The sequence below is a fragment of the Musca domestica genome, unplaced genomic scaffold (genome assembly GCF_030504385.1).
Source record: "Musca domestica strain aabys unplaced genomic scaffold, Musca_domestica.polishedcontigs.V.1.1 31, whole genome shotgun sequence".
In the NCBI taxonomy this organism is placed as follows: Eukaryota; Metazoa; Arthropoda; class Insecta; order Diptera; family Muscidae; genus Musca; species Musca domestica.
This window is the reverse complement of record NW_026712309.1, coordinates 8,580,414-8,595,905: the sequence shown is the minus strand read 5'-3', so window position 1 is coordinate 8,595,905 and position 15,492 is coordinate 8,580,414. Positions and strand designations below refer to the sequence as shown.

The 15,492-nt window shown below is 34.8% G+C and overlaps 1 protein-coding gene across 5 annotated transcripts in view; it reads right to left on the bottom strand.

Annotated features, from left to right (window-relative positions):
- The window catches only part of LOC101893445 (serine/threonine-protein kinase 10), a 51,066-nt gene extending 36,994 nt beyond the window's left edge, over positions 1-14,072 (bottom strand). The window contains exons 1-9 of one of the 5 annotated variants that reach the window (XM_059124928.1): positions 13,802-14,072; positions 5,857-6,392; positions 5,596-5,794; positions 5,220-5,530; positions 5,018-5,158; positions 3,932-4,007; positions 3,547-3,830; positions 1,109-3,472; positions 943-1,049 (exon numbers count right to left, since the gene is read on the bottom strand). In XM_059124928.1, the coding sequence (XP_058980911.1) occupies positions 943-1,049; positions 1,109-3,472; positions 3,547-3,830; positions 3,932-4,007; positions 5,018-5,158; positions 5,220-5,530; positions 5,596-5,794; positions 5,857-6,180 (3,806 nt within the window). In that variant the 5' untranslated portion in view covers positions 6,181-6,392; positions 13,802-14,072. Of the gene's footprint in view, positions 1-942; positions 1,050-1,108; positions 3,473-3,546; positions 3,831-3,931; positions 4,008-5,017; positions 5,159-5,219; positions 5,531-5,595; positions 5,795-5,856; positions 6,393-6,551; positions 6,693-7,016; positions 7,152-13,415; positions 13,498-13,801 lie in introns of those variants that run through there. The other 4 variants (XM_059124932.1, XM_059124930.1, XM_059124929.1 and 1 more) reach the window with 4 other exon arrangements.
- Between the last annotated feature and the right edge of the window lie 1,420 nt (positions 14,073-15,492).

Here is a 15,492-nt window from a genome sequence, read left to right as displayed (position 1 = left end):
AATATCCCCTTAAGAACTAGTAGATATTACCAATTTTTAAATACTGAATTTCATCGCTCAAACTATGTGTTGATTTCAATTATTTATATTCTTATGTAGATTTTGGTATGGATATAGATACAATAAAATCTAATATATCAAAGGAAAAAATTGAACTCACCCTTCTATTTTGTGTTAGCTAACGACTTCAAGAAGCATTAGCTTCTTTGGAATTTTTTATAAAGTGTTGCTAGCAAAGCAAAGCTGTAAACTGTTGGTGTTATAGCTAAATTAGCGATATTTTTTAAAAAATTGGTTAAGGGCGCTGATGCTTATTAACCATGCAATTCAACATTGAACATTGAAATTACATAATAATAGACTAGAGCACAAAATAGCATCACAATTGATACTGTTTATCCAGGTTTTTAGTCACCTAAACAAATATATTTTTAAGACCTAAAAAATAGTGGTCAATTGATAGAAGCATAATATTTAATAAATTGATGCATTACAGCCGGAGCAGCTTGAATGTTAAAAAGCCTTAACTTTGCCAATGAATATAATAGAATAAGAAAAGAGAACCAGTTAATAAAAAGCTAGATCAGATATGTTTATGCTTGTTATGCTCTACTAATAGCTGATGATCCCTTTCAGAAATTTGATTTAAAAAAAACTCGCTTCAGCAAAATGTTTTGAATAAATGCGTATGCTTTCCAGGCAAACACTATAATTCCCTATCTATCCTATTTGGAAAAAATGCGTATCTCTTCGCACCTTCGAATGGTATGTACTATAACAACACATCTGTACTTGATAGATAGATAAAGCTGTAGCAGCGACATCCTATGTATGGTTGAACATACTATTTTTAAAGAAAGATTTAGAAATACTAATACGAACATTCCACATTTTCCCTTTTAAAAGAGAAAATAGAAACCATAAATACACTGTACGACATACCTTATAGTGCTCTCTCGTGTAGCCCGTAATTCTTCCAATTGCTTTTGATGTTTTATTTCGAACCTCCTTTCCTCTTGGGTGTATCTTTTTTTGTCCTGTTCTTGAAACTATTATCAAAAAGATTAGTGTAAAAAATCAGGTACAACACAAAATGGATATTTTTTACCTTTTTTAAGCGTTCTCTTTCGACTTCGGGATCAAGATTGGAAGATATGCGAAGAGATTCTCTAAACATAAGTTCACGAGCTTTCCGTTCAGCTCGAATACGTTTTGGCAGTGCACGTTTTTCTAAGGCTTGCTTTTTAAGTAAATCCTCCTCTTTTCGTTGCAACATTCGTTTCACCTGATCAAGTTCTTTTTCGTGTCGAACAATCATTTGATGTCGTTGCATGAAACACATCTCTTTCACGTGACGTTTGGAAAGCTGGTGTCTTTCGTGCAGCTGTTTCTCTTCAAGCTCCCAAAGTAAAGCTTCTCTAGTGCGCATGGCATTTTGCTTTTGTTGTAAAAAGTTTCTGTGAATTGTAGAAAGATGATCTCGATGTTTTTCGCTTAACCGTCTTAATAATAATTCATGTCTTTCCTTCAATGCGTCGAGAAAGACTCTTTCCTTTTCTTCGTGATCCAATTCCATGGCGGTCCGACGTTGTTTGAATTCATCTTTTCGTTTATCTTTCGGTAAAAGATCAACTTCTTGTTTAAGCAAATGGATTTCCTGCTTGAGACCTTCCCGAAATACTTTTAGCTCTTTTTCTTGTTCGGCTCGTATTCGTTTAGAAGACGATCGTAATTCATGTTCCTGAGCTTGTTCCGTCTTTTCTATTAACTGCTTATGTTGTCGAGCCAGACCGTCCATATCTGATTCGTATGTCTTCTCGAGAGAGCTTCTTTCCTGTTCGAAACGACGATCTTGTTGCTCTTTGCTTATTTGCTCTTTTAGTTGTAAGTCAGTTTGTTGCTTTTTCTCTTGCTTTTGCAACATTTTTAACTCCCGTAGCTCTTGCTTACGGAAAACATGGTCGTCATATAGTCGCCCTGATTCGTCGTCTCCATATATAACTCTGCTTGTTGTGGTTGTTACTTGCACACCATCAATTTCAAATTTTCTCGTTCGCTTTCTTGTTTTTTTGCGCAGATTTTTTAGTTCAATTTCTTCTTTTGTTAGACCAGAAGCCATGCCACCATAACCACTCTTATAAGCTGGTTTTCGACGTATAATAACGTCATCATCTTCTATTCTGTCCTTTCTCTCCGCGGCGTCAACATCGACTTCAATGCGACTATCATGACTAGCAGTAGTGCAAACACTTTCTGCATCACTTTTATCAGCTGATACAGCAATTTTGACCTCCGCACCACGACGGACTATCTTGTTGTTACTGCCAGTACTTGATCTAATTGATCCAGATTCGCTTCCATCTACTCCTGCCATTCCAGTAGGCAAAAAGGCATTTGGTTCTTGTCTATTTCGATTAACTATAATGTTTATATCGTCCGTATCAATTGAAGAAGTATTTTTTTGAGTTCTAGAAATCTGGCCATTGTGTCTTTTGTCACTTACAACAGTTGATGTATCAAGGACTGTATTCGAAGTATTGTCTGTTCGAGACAAGTGACTACTGTCCTTGACACGTATTTCGTCACCCACTGTGACAACAGATACGTGGCTCGTATCCATCAAATGCTGATCGGCACTATGATCATGTTGGATTTCAGAGGGCGTATTATATGCTGAATCATCTTCGGTGGTAAATGAAGGACTCACTATTAGGACCTCACTCTCGTCTAATTTACGGACAAGTGTGGCCGATGGGCGGAAAGAAGTGTAGCCTCTATCAGTCTCTTCGGTGCTGCTCTGCTCACTGTTAAGAGTGACTATCATTGATGACTGCTTGTGAGGAGGTGGTGGCGATGACGCACCAATACTTTCATCCATGGATGGATAGTCATCATCTGTCGATGATTCATGAATGTGTGTGGATTTGTTTTGGATATTAGACACAATAACAACGTCACTAGATAATTGACTTTGTTGTTGAGGTGGTGTCGGTGGCTGTGGTGCCGGTCGACTCATGGTATTGTCAATAACAACAGGTGGATGAGTGCTTGTTACTACTGTGATTTGTCTAGTGCCGGCTTCTAAACTATTTGGCAAGATAACATTTTGAGAAAGTACCAACGACGACTCAGATTGACTTCTTGCAGACGTATTACTGTTGATTGTTATCATAGAAGTGCTGGAGCTTACAATAGCTGCACTAGAACTGAAACTCTTTGCTGATGATGATGCCTCGGGGGAGTTCGACGATCTTACTGAATCCCCTTGGCGAACAGGACTATCTGATTTTATGGTCCTACTGACACTCTGCTCATATATTTCTTCCGCGTTCTTTGGCAGTAAAGTCAATGTATCTTCATAGGCTTCATTGGATTCGATGGCAACTTCAACAGTCTGGGGTGCAATGTCCTTTGGTTTTGTAATGACAGTTGTCGGAGGAGGTGGCGCTTTACCTTTCTCCCTCTTAGTAATCTAAAATAATTATTTTGCAATTGAAACATTTTATATCTACTATTTAACATATAATTAAAAAAAATATAAAAAACCTTTTTATCCACATCCGATACATTTTGCGTTGACGACTGTTCAACATCTGATACGGGCAAATCTTCAGGAATTTGTTGTAATTGTGCTAGTTGGCGCTGGGACTTGTTCGCCAAATCCTTTGATTTTTCCAAGGAATCCATTTCATTTTCGTTTGCCAATCTGCTAGATGTAATTGAAGATGTTTCGCTTATTGGTGCTGTTTTATTTTCCGCAGCATCTTGTTTATTTGTTTGTGAATTATTTGTTTGAGATTGTTCTTTATTATCTCTAAGGGTACCTGACACTAAAAATAGTAAATAGTTAAGCATAATTTTCTATACCTAGTAATATATATAAATATACTAATATATATAAATATACTAATATATATATAAATATACGTACGTTTGTCAATATCTTGGCTTTGAACTGAAGCGGAATCATCGTCCAAATCTAGGGGGAGCGCTGAGTTGCGGGGTTCCTAAGTGTAAAAAACTCTTATTTAATACTGTTTCCATTTGTAAAAAAAATAATAATACAAAGTTCAAATAACTGAAGTACTTTAATAAATGTTTAAATTAGCTGTTGAAAAATAACGTGAGTGAAAAAATTATGCTTAAACGAACGAAATTTACGCAATATTGATGATATCCTAATTTTACAGAGAGAGGGTATACAAATTAAAATTTATTCGAATATTAGTCACTTTAAATACAAATCATATAAAAATAGATATAGGAACAACTCATAGTAAAAAAAAATAAATGCAAATGTACATACATAGTCTGTACGACTTACCAACCCTCTGATAAAGAGATCTTCTTTTCACTTGACGTTTTAGCTTCTAAAACAACAAAGTATGTGTGCAGTTTAGATTTTAATTTACAAGTGAATTAGCGGCGTGTAAGAAAAAATATTAAGGAATTTAGTTAGTATACCTATTTTTGAAAACGGAATATCTGCAAATGCATACTAGCAAACTTCAAATAATTATTGTATAACAATTTCTATAGTATGAGCAATGTTAACTGAAATAACAAATGGAATATAAATGTAGGCTATTAAATAAAAATATACATTTCACCAAATCAATGAAACTTCTACAGAACAAAGGATTGGACAGTCTCAAAACACCTACAGTGGAAAATGTTAGTTATTACCAATTAAATATCTATATCAAAAATATGTTATAAATAATTTTCGTTGGCCAATGTTGCTAGTGCTATTCTATTTAATTTATTTTTCCAATGTAAAACAGGGAATTTTATAAAAAGCCCTTATTTATTTTATTGTAATTTAGGATTTATTCTTCGAATCGCTGGGCGACAACAATATTTCCCCTGACCCTATTAATGACTTCTTTAAGGAGAAAATGTTAATTGAATTGATATTCAAAGAAACCCTTCTCCTTTTTGAAAACTTTTTATCAATAGATATTTTTAGAAAAATGTACTTCGAATTGTCGTCAAAAATGAATTGTGTATATATTACCTCTGCTTCATCATCCACCACTTCCTCAACCACTTCAGCTCGATATTCTAATAATAAGTCTTTGATAGGTTTGGCATCAAGATCGCGATTTATAAATGCATGTTGTAATAATGTTTCCGTTGATGGTCTTTGATTTGGATCCTAAAAAGAAAATGTATATAATTAAAAATATACAAATTGTAAGTATTATTTGTACAAATACCTTTACTAGCGAATTTTTAAGAAAATCATTAAATTCTTTACTCCACCTGGAAGGTTGGTCTAATCGTGGTGGGTCGCTTTTCTGTATCTTCAGTAAAACTCTCATTGGAGACATTTCACTATTTGGTGGTTCCATTTGAGCTAATTCAATTAGTGTAATGCCTAACGACCAGATATCGACCTTTTGATCATATGGATTGTCACGGAATGTCTCACACAATACAAGTTCTGGTGCCATCCAGTATGGTGTACCTATGAACGTATCATGCTTCTGGAGGGTATGCTTGTTTTTGGCCGATACACCAAAATCAGCTATTTTTATAATTATTAAACATTACTATTTATGATTGTATTATGCTTTTTGCCAATAAACTCACCTAGCTTTACACCTCCTTCCATTGTAAGCAAAACGTTTCCAGCTTTTAGATCCCTGTGTATAACTTTGTTTTTATGCAAGAAGTCCAATCCTTCTGTCATATGCTTGCATACATAGGCGATTTGTGGTTCATTTAATGGTTTTTCTAGTTCCACCATTATACTGTCTAAGGCGCCGCCATCGCAATACTCAATAAGCATCTGTATTAAAGATATCACCTTACGATTATAGCTATTGTTTTGCTAAATTAGATCATACGCACCCATAATTTAAGCTCCACGAAGAATGCTTCATACAACTCGACTATATTCGGATGTCTTATTTCCGATAAAATATCGATTTCTACCATGTGATCACTTAAATCGGTAACCGCTTCCAATATACACATTTTAGCCGCAGCGAATTGTTTCGTGTCCTTGTGTTGGGCCTTGTATACCTTTCCGAAAGCACCATCGCCAAGTTCGCCAACAATTTCCCAGATTTCGGCTGGATCAGTATCCATTTTAATGTTATTGCCATGGCGCTTCTTCTTGGCTTCGCCGCTTCCCAAATGAAAGACTTTTTTAAGATTATTGATGAACGACATGCCCTACTCGTATGAGTTAAGTTGCACGATCTTTGTCTTTTTGCCAAATCACTTCTAACAGTAGAAGTTGCAAACGATTACTTTTTACTGTCTAATCCTGATCCATTTATATCCATGAACTATACACGGCGCTATTCTGGACAGTATTCATCAAATTCTTTATATTTCCGATTTTGTACTTAACGCGTTCAGCTCCTTTGTCGCAATTTTCTCTAGAAAATTTTTAGATGAATGTTAATATTAGTTAATTATTATATAACTTATATCTGCAATGCTTCCCATGTCCCTTCCTCAATATAACTTTCAATAAGAGAATGACATCATGGTATAGATATATTAAAATGGAAATACGAAGGGAGCGCATCATTCACCGATTGATTTTGCTGCTTTTTCCATTACACACACTCTTCTTTGCTTCTTGACATTTTGTTTTTATTTTAATCTAATTATATGACGTTGAACCACTAAGTAAAACATTTTTCTATAACTTGACGCTTTTCATTTATACTACACATTGATTCGCTTTAGACAGCATTGAAAAGAATTCATCATGCAAGATTACACTGAATATATGTATAATCAAAATACATTGGCATATGTAATAAATTAGACGTCACAAGTCGCAGCAGAAACATATGATAAAACATGTGTTGCAATGTACGTAGGCCTTGTTTGTATATAGGTATTAGCGTACGCAGCGCGTAGTCGAAACGAATGAAATTTATTCGTATTCATAATTTACAAGCTGGCTCAAATTTGAATGGCATATTTCACACTAATTCTTTGGCAAGCACTAATTTTAAATTTATATTGGCTGATTTCTGCAATAAACATACATTGACATGAGTCGTAAACAGAAGTTTGTGGTATCGTAGCAACTGCCTGCTAAACTAATGGACTGAGGCCGACACTACTGAATTTAACATTTACGTTCTAAATTGTAGTAAATAAAAACACAATTGAAAACAAATAGCTTTATCATTAGAGAAAAAACGGGAAGATAAAATCGGAAGAGGGATAGAAAACAGAGTACGATGTACGATGTATGTACGATGATAGCGCCGTCGCCACAGTTTAAGAATTCGACGCCGATACTTTACAAAACAAAGATTAAAACATAATAAGTGCTGGTTCTCACGAGGGGATTCTCCCAGGGGTGATTTTGTCTCAGTTTTTTGCTCTTCCTTAAATTCAAGCAATGTTGTAAAATATACTGAGCGGAGGAGTAACGAAAATTAACGTATATTAAAATCGTATTTCAAGTCTGAGTTCTTTCTTTAATTTGTATTCAGCGAAATATAAAGAAGAAAAAAGGACCAGAACTTATCTGATTTCATTTTAAAACTAAAATCCAGTTGATTTTAGAACTGTTATACCAAGCTCAAAATATGTACTCATTTATTAAAAACGGAAGCATTTTACGAATGTATTAAACATGGTACAATTGCAAAAGTAATATTATTATGGAGTTCGATTATTTTTTTTTTTACTTGATGTACTTTTATTGTCAAATCTATATTTAGTAAAAAAAGAAAAAAAAATAAATTTAAGCTATAATCCATGGTACAATGAATACAAGGTAGGCTAACTTTGAAAAAGTTGCAAGTATAGAGGTCTGCCTGTTTGGCTTGTAATGTCAGAATTACTATTAAAACAATAAAAAAGCAAACAACCTGTTGCATTTATTTTGAATAAATAATTGAAAGCCAGAAAAATAAAAAAATTGAATTCATATGGTAGTTCTGCCCTACCTTGAATTCATTGTACCATGCTATAATCTACTAGTCTTGCAATTTTGTCCGATTTAAAAAAGGAAAAATCGGTAATCGTTGTACAAAACTGTGCATTCTTCCTCTTCTGCAATTACGAAAAAAAAACTTCTACAAGATGAATTAGGACAGAAATTGGAAAACATTGGAGGAAAGATCGAGAATATTTCCCAAATTATCGAAAAGAGAGTAGAAAAGTGGAAGGCCAAAGGAGGAATGGTCAATAAATAGGATGAAGTCTGTTGATGAGAAATTGAAAATGAGTTATTGTCAACACATTAACCTAATCGTTCAGACAGTACTATTTTGCAAAAATATCAGTCATATGTATCTTCAGAAAAAATCAAGTTAGAGCGGCGTTTAACCCAAATACAGAGACTATCACCTGATAAACATCTACTGAATAAAACTAGGAAGAAGGGTCGAAAAGGCAAATGAGACCCTATGGGACTTCGGTACTGAATTTGAGCGGATGATGCAGTTGTCTAATACCGGTAGAACACATCCATTTCATTTGCACTTGCACAAAAAACAGCAAGGACTATAGTGAAACCTCAAGCGAAAAAGGATCTGTCACCCACAGAGGAAAGTGGAAAGTCCAGCAGAAGAATAACAATCTGACAGTATATGCGTACCTTGACGTTGACACCTGTGCAGAAAAGTCCTTCATGAGACCAGATTTGTTGAAAGGGACAATATCGCCGTTAAATGAGGTCGGATTACGAACAGCCACAGGAGAGACTACAACAGCACATGGAAAGATCCACCAGAGAACAAATCCGCAAACTTAAAATTTATAGTGGCTGATATATAGACGAAGTGATCATTAGTGCAGACTTCGTAATTCCCCCTCCTTCGATATAAATCATGGAGTGATGACTTGGTCACATGTCGAAATACCTATAACGATGGGCTCTTACTGGACATCTATTCGGGATGAGAACTAATGTTACGAATATAACTGGTACTGTAAGTTAACTTTCCAATTTTCTTCATTCCATCAGTTATTTTTTGTCACATTTTCTTATGTTTATTTTATTATTGTTGTATTTTCTTTCCCTCACTACTTTCGTCCTGTTCCAGAACTTGTAGTAAATTACTAGTTTTGCAATTTCTTATTACGGAAAAATCTATTACCTTAGTAACATTTTTATATTCTTGCAGGTTTTGGAAGAAGAATTTATGTCCCAGTCGCCGTTTAGATTCAAAATTTTATCAGGACTAACCCACATAATAAGGATTTATTGCGTTATCCGGATTTATTCAACCAGATTTACCATACAAAGAAAAGAATTTCTCATGACCAGATTTATATGCGTCTTTATATTTGGAGTTCGAACAATAACAAAAAAAAAAAAATAAAATTTTATTTGCATTGGAAGTTTTCATTTCATTTCGTTTTTTTCGATATATTATCTTTGGCTATTTCTTGCAATTTTCTGGTAAAATCTTTCGTGTTTTTATTTTCGAACAAAAAAATAAGTAAATGTAACACAAATATTCCTGAAAACATATTGTCTGGTATAAATGTGGGAGGCAACTACAGACAATACGAAATATTGATACAATAATATTAGATAACAATCTTTCAAAACCATATGATAATGCATTAGAAGTTTTCATTACTTTTTTTGCAAACGGACACCGATGTGAAAAACACTTGTTTTTCAAACTCAATTGCCTCAATATTAGTTTTTTTTTTTTCGCTATATATTATCTTTGGCTATTTCTTGTAAAACATTTTGTTTTTATTTTCGAACAAAAAAAAGGAAATATAACACAAAAATTGCTGAAAACATATTGTGCAATGTAAGATAACAATCTTTCAAAACCAAAATTGCAAACAACTATAAGCTAGAATATACTGGGATCATGTCTATCAAAGTAATTGTATTTTTATACCCTCCACCAAAAAAGGTATGGAGGGTATATTAAGTTTGTCATTCCGTTTGTAACTCATCGAAATAATCATTTTAGACCCAACAAAGTATATATATTCTTGATCAGCGTAAAATTCTAAGACGATTTAGCCCTGTCCGTCCGCTTGTCCGTCTGTTGTAATCACGCTACAGTCTAAACGAATTAAGATAGGAAGCTAAAATTTTGCACAGATCTCTCTTTTGTCTGCAGGCAGGTCAAGTTCGAAGATGGGCTATATCGGTCCACGATATCATATAGCCCCCATGTAACGGTACCCCCCGCTATTCGGTATTTTGATGATTTTACCCACATTTTTCAACGGAATTGTCTGAAAATCCACACAAGGAGTTCCTTGTGGGTACTTTATACCTCGGCAGAGAATTATCAATATAGGTCCACAATATCGTATAGCCCCCATATAACGGTACCCCCCGATATTCGGTATTTTGATGATTTTACCCACATTTTTCAACAGAATTGTCTGAAAATCCACACAAGTAGTTCCTTGTGGGTACTTTATACCTCGGCAGAGAATTATTTATATAGGTCCACAATATCGTATAGCCCCCATATAACGGTACCCCCGATATTCGGTATTTTGATGATTTTACCCACATTTTTGAACGGAATTGTCTGAAAATCCATACAAGGAGTTCCTTGTGGGTTATTTATACCTCGGCAGAGAATTATCTATATAGGTCCACAATATCGTATAGCCCCCATATAACGGTACCCCCCGATATTCGGTATTTTGCTGATTTTACCCACATTTTTCAACGGAATTGTCTGAAAATCCACACAAGGAGTTCCTTGTGGGTACTTTATACCTCGGCAGAGAATTGTTCATATAGGTCCACGATATCGTATAGCACCCATGTAACGGTACCCCCCGATATTCGGTATTTTGATGATTTTACCCACATTTTTCAACGGAATTGTCTGAAAATCCACACAAGGAGTTCCTTGTGGGTACGTTATACCTCGGCAGAGAATTATCAATATAGGTCCACAATATCGTATAGCCCCCATATAACGGTACCCCCCGATATTCGGTATTTTGATGATTTTACCCACATTTTTCAACGGAATTGTCTGAAAATCCACACAAGGAGTTCCTTGTGGGTACTTTATACCTCGGCAGAGAATTGTCCATATAGGTTCACGATATCGTATAGCCCCCATGTAACGGTACCCCCCGATATTCGGTATTTTGATGATTTTACCCACATTTTTCAACGGAATTGTCTGAAAATCCACACAAGGAGTTCCTTGTGGGTACTTTATACCTCGGCAGAGAATTATTTATATAGGTCCACAATATCGTATAGCCCCCATATAACGGTACCCCCCCCCCCCATATTATGTATTTTGATGATTTTACGCACATTTTTGAACGGAATTGTCTGAAAATCCACACGAGGAGTTCCTTGTGGGTACTTTATACCTCGGCAGAGAATTATCTATATAGGTCCACAATATCGTATAGCCCCCATATAACGGTACCCCCGATATTTGGTATTTTGATGATTTTACCCACATTTTTCAACGAAATTATCTGAAAATCCACAAAAGGAGTCCCTTGTTGGCTTTTTACCTCCTCAAAATGAAGTGTCTATATAGGTCCACGAAATCGTATGTCCCCCATATAACTGTAACCTCCGATATTCGGTATTTTGATGATGTTAGCCGCGCTTTTCAATGGAATTGTCTTAAAATCAACACAAGTAGTTCCTTGTGAGTACTTCACCCCCTGAGAGAGAATTGTCTATACAGGTCCACGATATCGTATATCCCCCATATAACGGTACCTCCCGATATTCGGTATTTTATGATTTGACCCACATTTTTCATCGGAATTGTCTGAAAATCCACACAAGCAGTTCCTTGTGGGTACTTTATACCTCGGCAGAGAATTATCTATATAGATCCACGATATTGTATAGCCCTCATATAACGGTACCCCCGATATTCGGTATTTTGATGTTTTTAGCCATATTTTTCAACGGAATGGTCACAAGGGGTTCTTTGTACACAAGGGGTTCTTTGTGAGCACTTTACCCACCGACAGAGAATTCTCTATATAGGTTAACGATAACGTATAGCTCCCATATAACGGTACCCCACGATATTCGGTATTTTGATGATTTTAGCCACATTTTCCAATCGTATTGTCTGAAAATCCACACACGGAGTTCCTTGTGAGTACTTTACACGCAGACATAGATTTGTCTTTATAGGTCCACAATATCGTATATCTCCCCATATATCGGCACCTTCCTATATTAGATATTTTAAAGATTTTAAAAGAATTTTTATTGGATTTTATTTTTTTTGAAAATTTTCTAATTCGTTCCAAATAGTGGAGGGTATTCAAAGTTCGGCTCGGCCGAACTTACTGCTTTTTTACTTGTTACATCTGAATTAGAACCTGATTAACAGAACTTTCAAAACTGCCCAACAATGAGCATATGTTTAAAACGGCATTGACATTATTTGAAACGGTTCGGGAGTTATAGTCGATTCGATACCTGGATCCGTCCCGACAATTCCTGATAGAATTGTCCAGGAACCTACTTCGCATAGTGAAGTAGTTTTATTTTTTTTTTTTTTGTAAGAAAAGTGGAAAACGTAAATTCATAAACTTTGTAAACATCTGTTAAAATTAAACTTTGTAAAAATCTGTTAAAAAATTTCCGCCGTAAAAAGACATAACATGTTATCATTTTCTCTTAAACATAAAAAATAGGTCAAAGTAGCGAAATATCCTACTTTACAACCGGGTTCTCCAAAAGCAAAAAATGTTCATTAAAAAACAACAACTTTCGAGTCGTTGAACTTCCACGTAGTGCATGGCCTATATAAGTGGCCCGGTAAGTCCGTCTGACAACCAAGTTTACTGTCAAAAGACATAATAGTGATTTTAATTCAATGAGAGTGCTGAAACTTAAATATTTATTGTCATGTTGTTGTCAAAAGTAGTCGTCTTGGCCGACCTTTTATATGCCTGGACATAGTGCAATAACAAAGTGTTTTTTACATACATATTTAACAGTTAATGATGACCTATCTATTGGGGTATCCGTATTGTCAAAATACATTTAATTTTTGACAGTTTTTTGTTTAGCTTACACAATATGTGTAATGGACCTTGCAGACCTAATGATATTCGAATAAAAACAATGCATACATGTTTTTAATGCATAGAATTAGGGTTTTAATTTGCATTCATTTTTACAACATACGTAAAAATATTAAAAATTCGTCGTTTTACTGTGATTTCAATAACAATAATGAAATTTGGCATTAATGCGCTGTTTCGCCTTTTACGAAGATACGTCATTCATTTGACATATAATAAACGGAATAGGCAATGGAACGCGTTTAATTAAAACATATTCGGCACAACTAGGTCTAATGGATAAAAATAAGCAGTTCTCCTGGTCTGGCGCAAGCAGGCATATTTGTGTAATACAATTAAATACAAGATTCAGACCCCATTAACAATTAGTTGAAGGAATGTAACTGTTGTTTAACTTACTAACTTACTTGGATTGACAAAGTTTACGTTACCCCAAAGTCGCTTAAGATTAACTTCGCGACGCCGTCAAACCATTACATCTGCTCTGTTCTATAAGGTGGTGATTTGATGATTTGGATTGGAAGATAAACCAAGAAAAAATCGAATGAAAATGGCGGTTAGTCATCCATACCGTCTTATTCTTAGGGCTGTAACTATGCAACTGACTTGGTGGTGCGAAAGAAACAACCAGCTACACAACGCAATTATTCGTGAATGATAAAACACAACAAATTAATAGATCTTAAAATATACATCGAAATTTGGGCGTAGCACTTTTTATATTCAGAAATGTTGCTCTAATTCTTTGGCAACAATGGAATTGTTTGTCACCACAATAATTTTAATTATTTACCACAGTGCTAGGAATGTGTATTAACGCCACGAGAGAAAATGCATTTTCACATCATAGAAACTGATTTGAACGTATCCGACATTTTTAAACGTGCACATATATTTTCTTTATAATTTGCACAACAAGCTGCTGTTTGGGAGGCTTTCACAGTTCTTTTTTAATAATTATGACACAAACAATCTTCCACAATTTTTCACGTTGAAGTCATTCAAAGAAAACACGGCCGAAAATATTTTAAGTCCCGAGGCTATAAATTCAGAGTCGTAAGAGTCTATGTCCCACCATTTTAAACGCCGTTGAATTCAATAAAATCGAACGCATAGTCATAAAGTCTCCAACATTGCCAGAATATGTAGGGCACCATAACCAAAATTAATAACAGCGTTACCAAGACATTTAAATTTAATAGGTCGTGCTGGAATTGAGAAAATAAACAAATATATATTTGTTGTTCACAGATTAAATTGCATTTATTATTTTTACTTGCATTTTTCTTTCCATTTTCAATCAAGCAATGTTTATGTTAAAACAATTTTCCTTAATTTTTATCATTCGACAGCAAACACACAAGTGACTGATTTTGACATTTGTGTTCGCATGCGTACGAAAGAAAAAAGATATTGGAACGCAAAATTACACTGAAACGCTTACGTTTTCGTTCGCTTTGATTTTTGTGCAAATTTTCGTTCTGATGGATTTTAGTGGAACGGAAATCAGCTGTTTGTCGTGTAAAAGTTGTGCGAACGTGTTCTTTCGATATCGTGGAACATGCTGTCAAAATTTCTTCGAAGCCAATTCGACACAACTAAGAGGAAAAAAACAAAGTACATGGGCATTGAAATAAAATTCAACAGAGACCAAGACATTTCAATAAAAATACTTTTGGCTACTAATGCTTCACTTTACTATTCTGCAATTGTTTTTATAAAATAACTAGCTGGCCCGGTCCGCGTAGCCGGCCCATACTTTTAGCCTTTAAAGCATAATAAATCACAGATCTGACTTATGTAGGCGGCACAATTTTGATTATAAGTAATGACTCCATGACTAAATATAAATTAATATTCATGGCAAAAATTGTAATTACCGTCGGTTTTAGATATTTTGAATGGCCTGATCTTATTTTTCAGCTATAGGCTTTAATTTGAGTGTTAAATACCTATATGATAAAGAACATCTATAATAGCCCCATGTTAAAATTCAGCTCAATTTTTGGTATTGTAAAAATCATTCAAATGAGCTATAATTTGAAATTTGTATTTCCAACCTTTAAAATCACGTACTGCGTGGTATTTCGTTTCGTCCACCTCATACTTGAAGGCAGAATGTTGTCAGAATAGCAAAAAAAAATTACTCTTTTGCTCCGATTACCGTAAGATGGGCATTAATTGTTTGTCATTTAAATTGTGCGGTGGAGATCCAATAAAGTTACTTTATAATTTCGTATTTTTTTCATGTTTCTGCCACAATTTCCGACTGAATGAGTCCCAGATTGACATTTCGGAGTTTATTTCATATAGACGTACATCCCAAATCTACGATCCCAACCATTATTCTCTTGGGGGTTACAAATTCAATAGAATACCAAATTTTCTTTTCTGACCACACATTGGTTGGGAAAGTGGACTTGGGGGTATACTAATGTGGGGACAATACTTAAATAAATGCCTATGTGGATAATTATCTGTAAG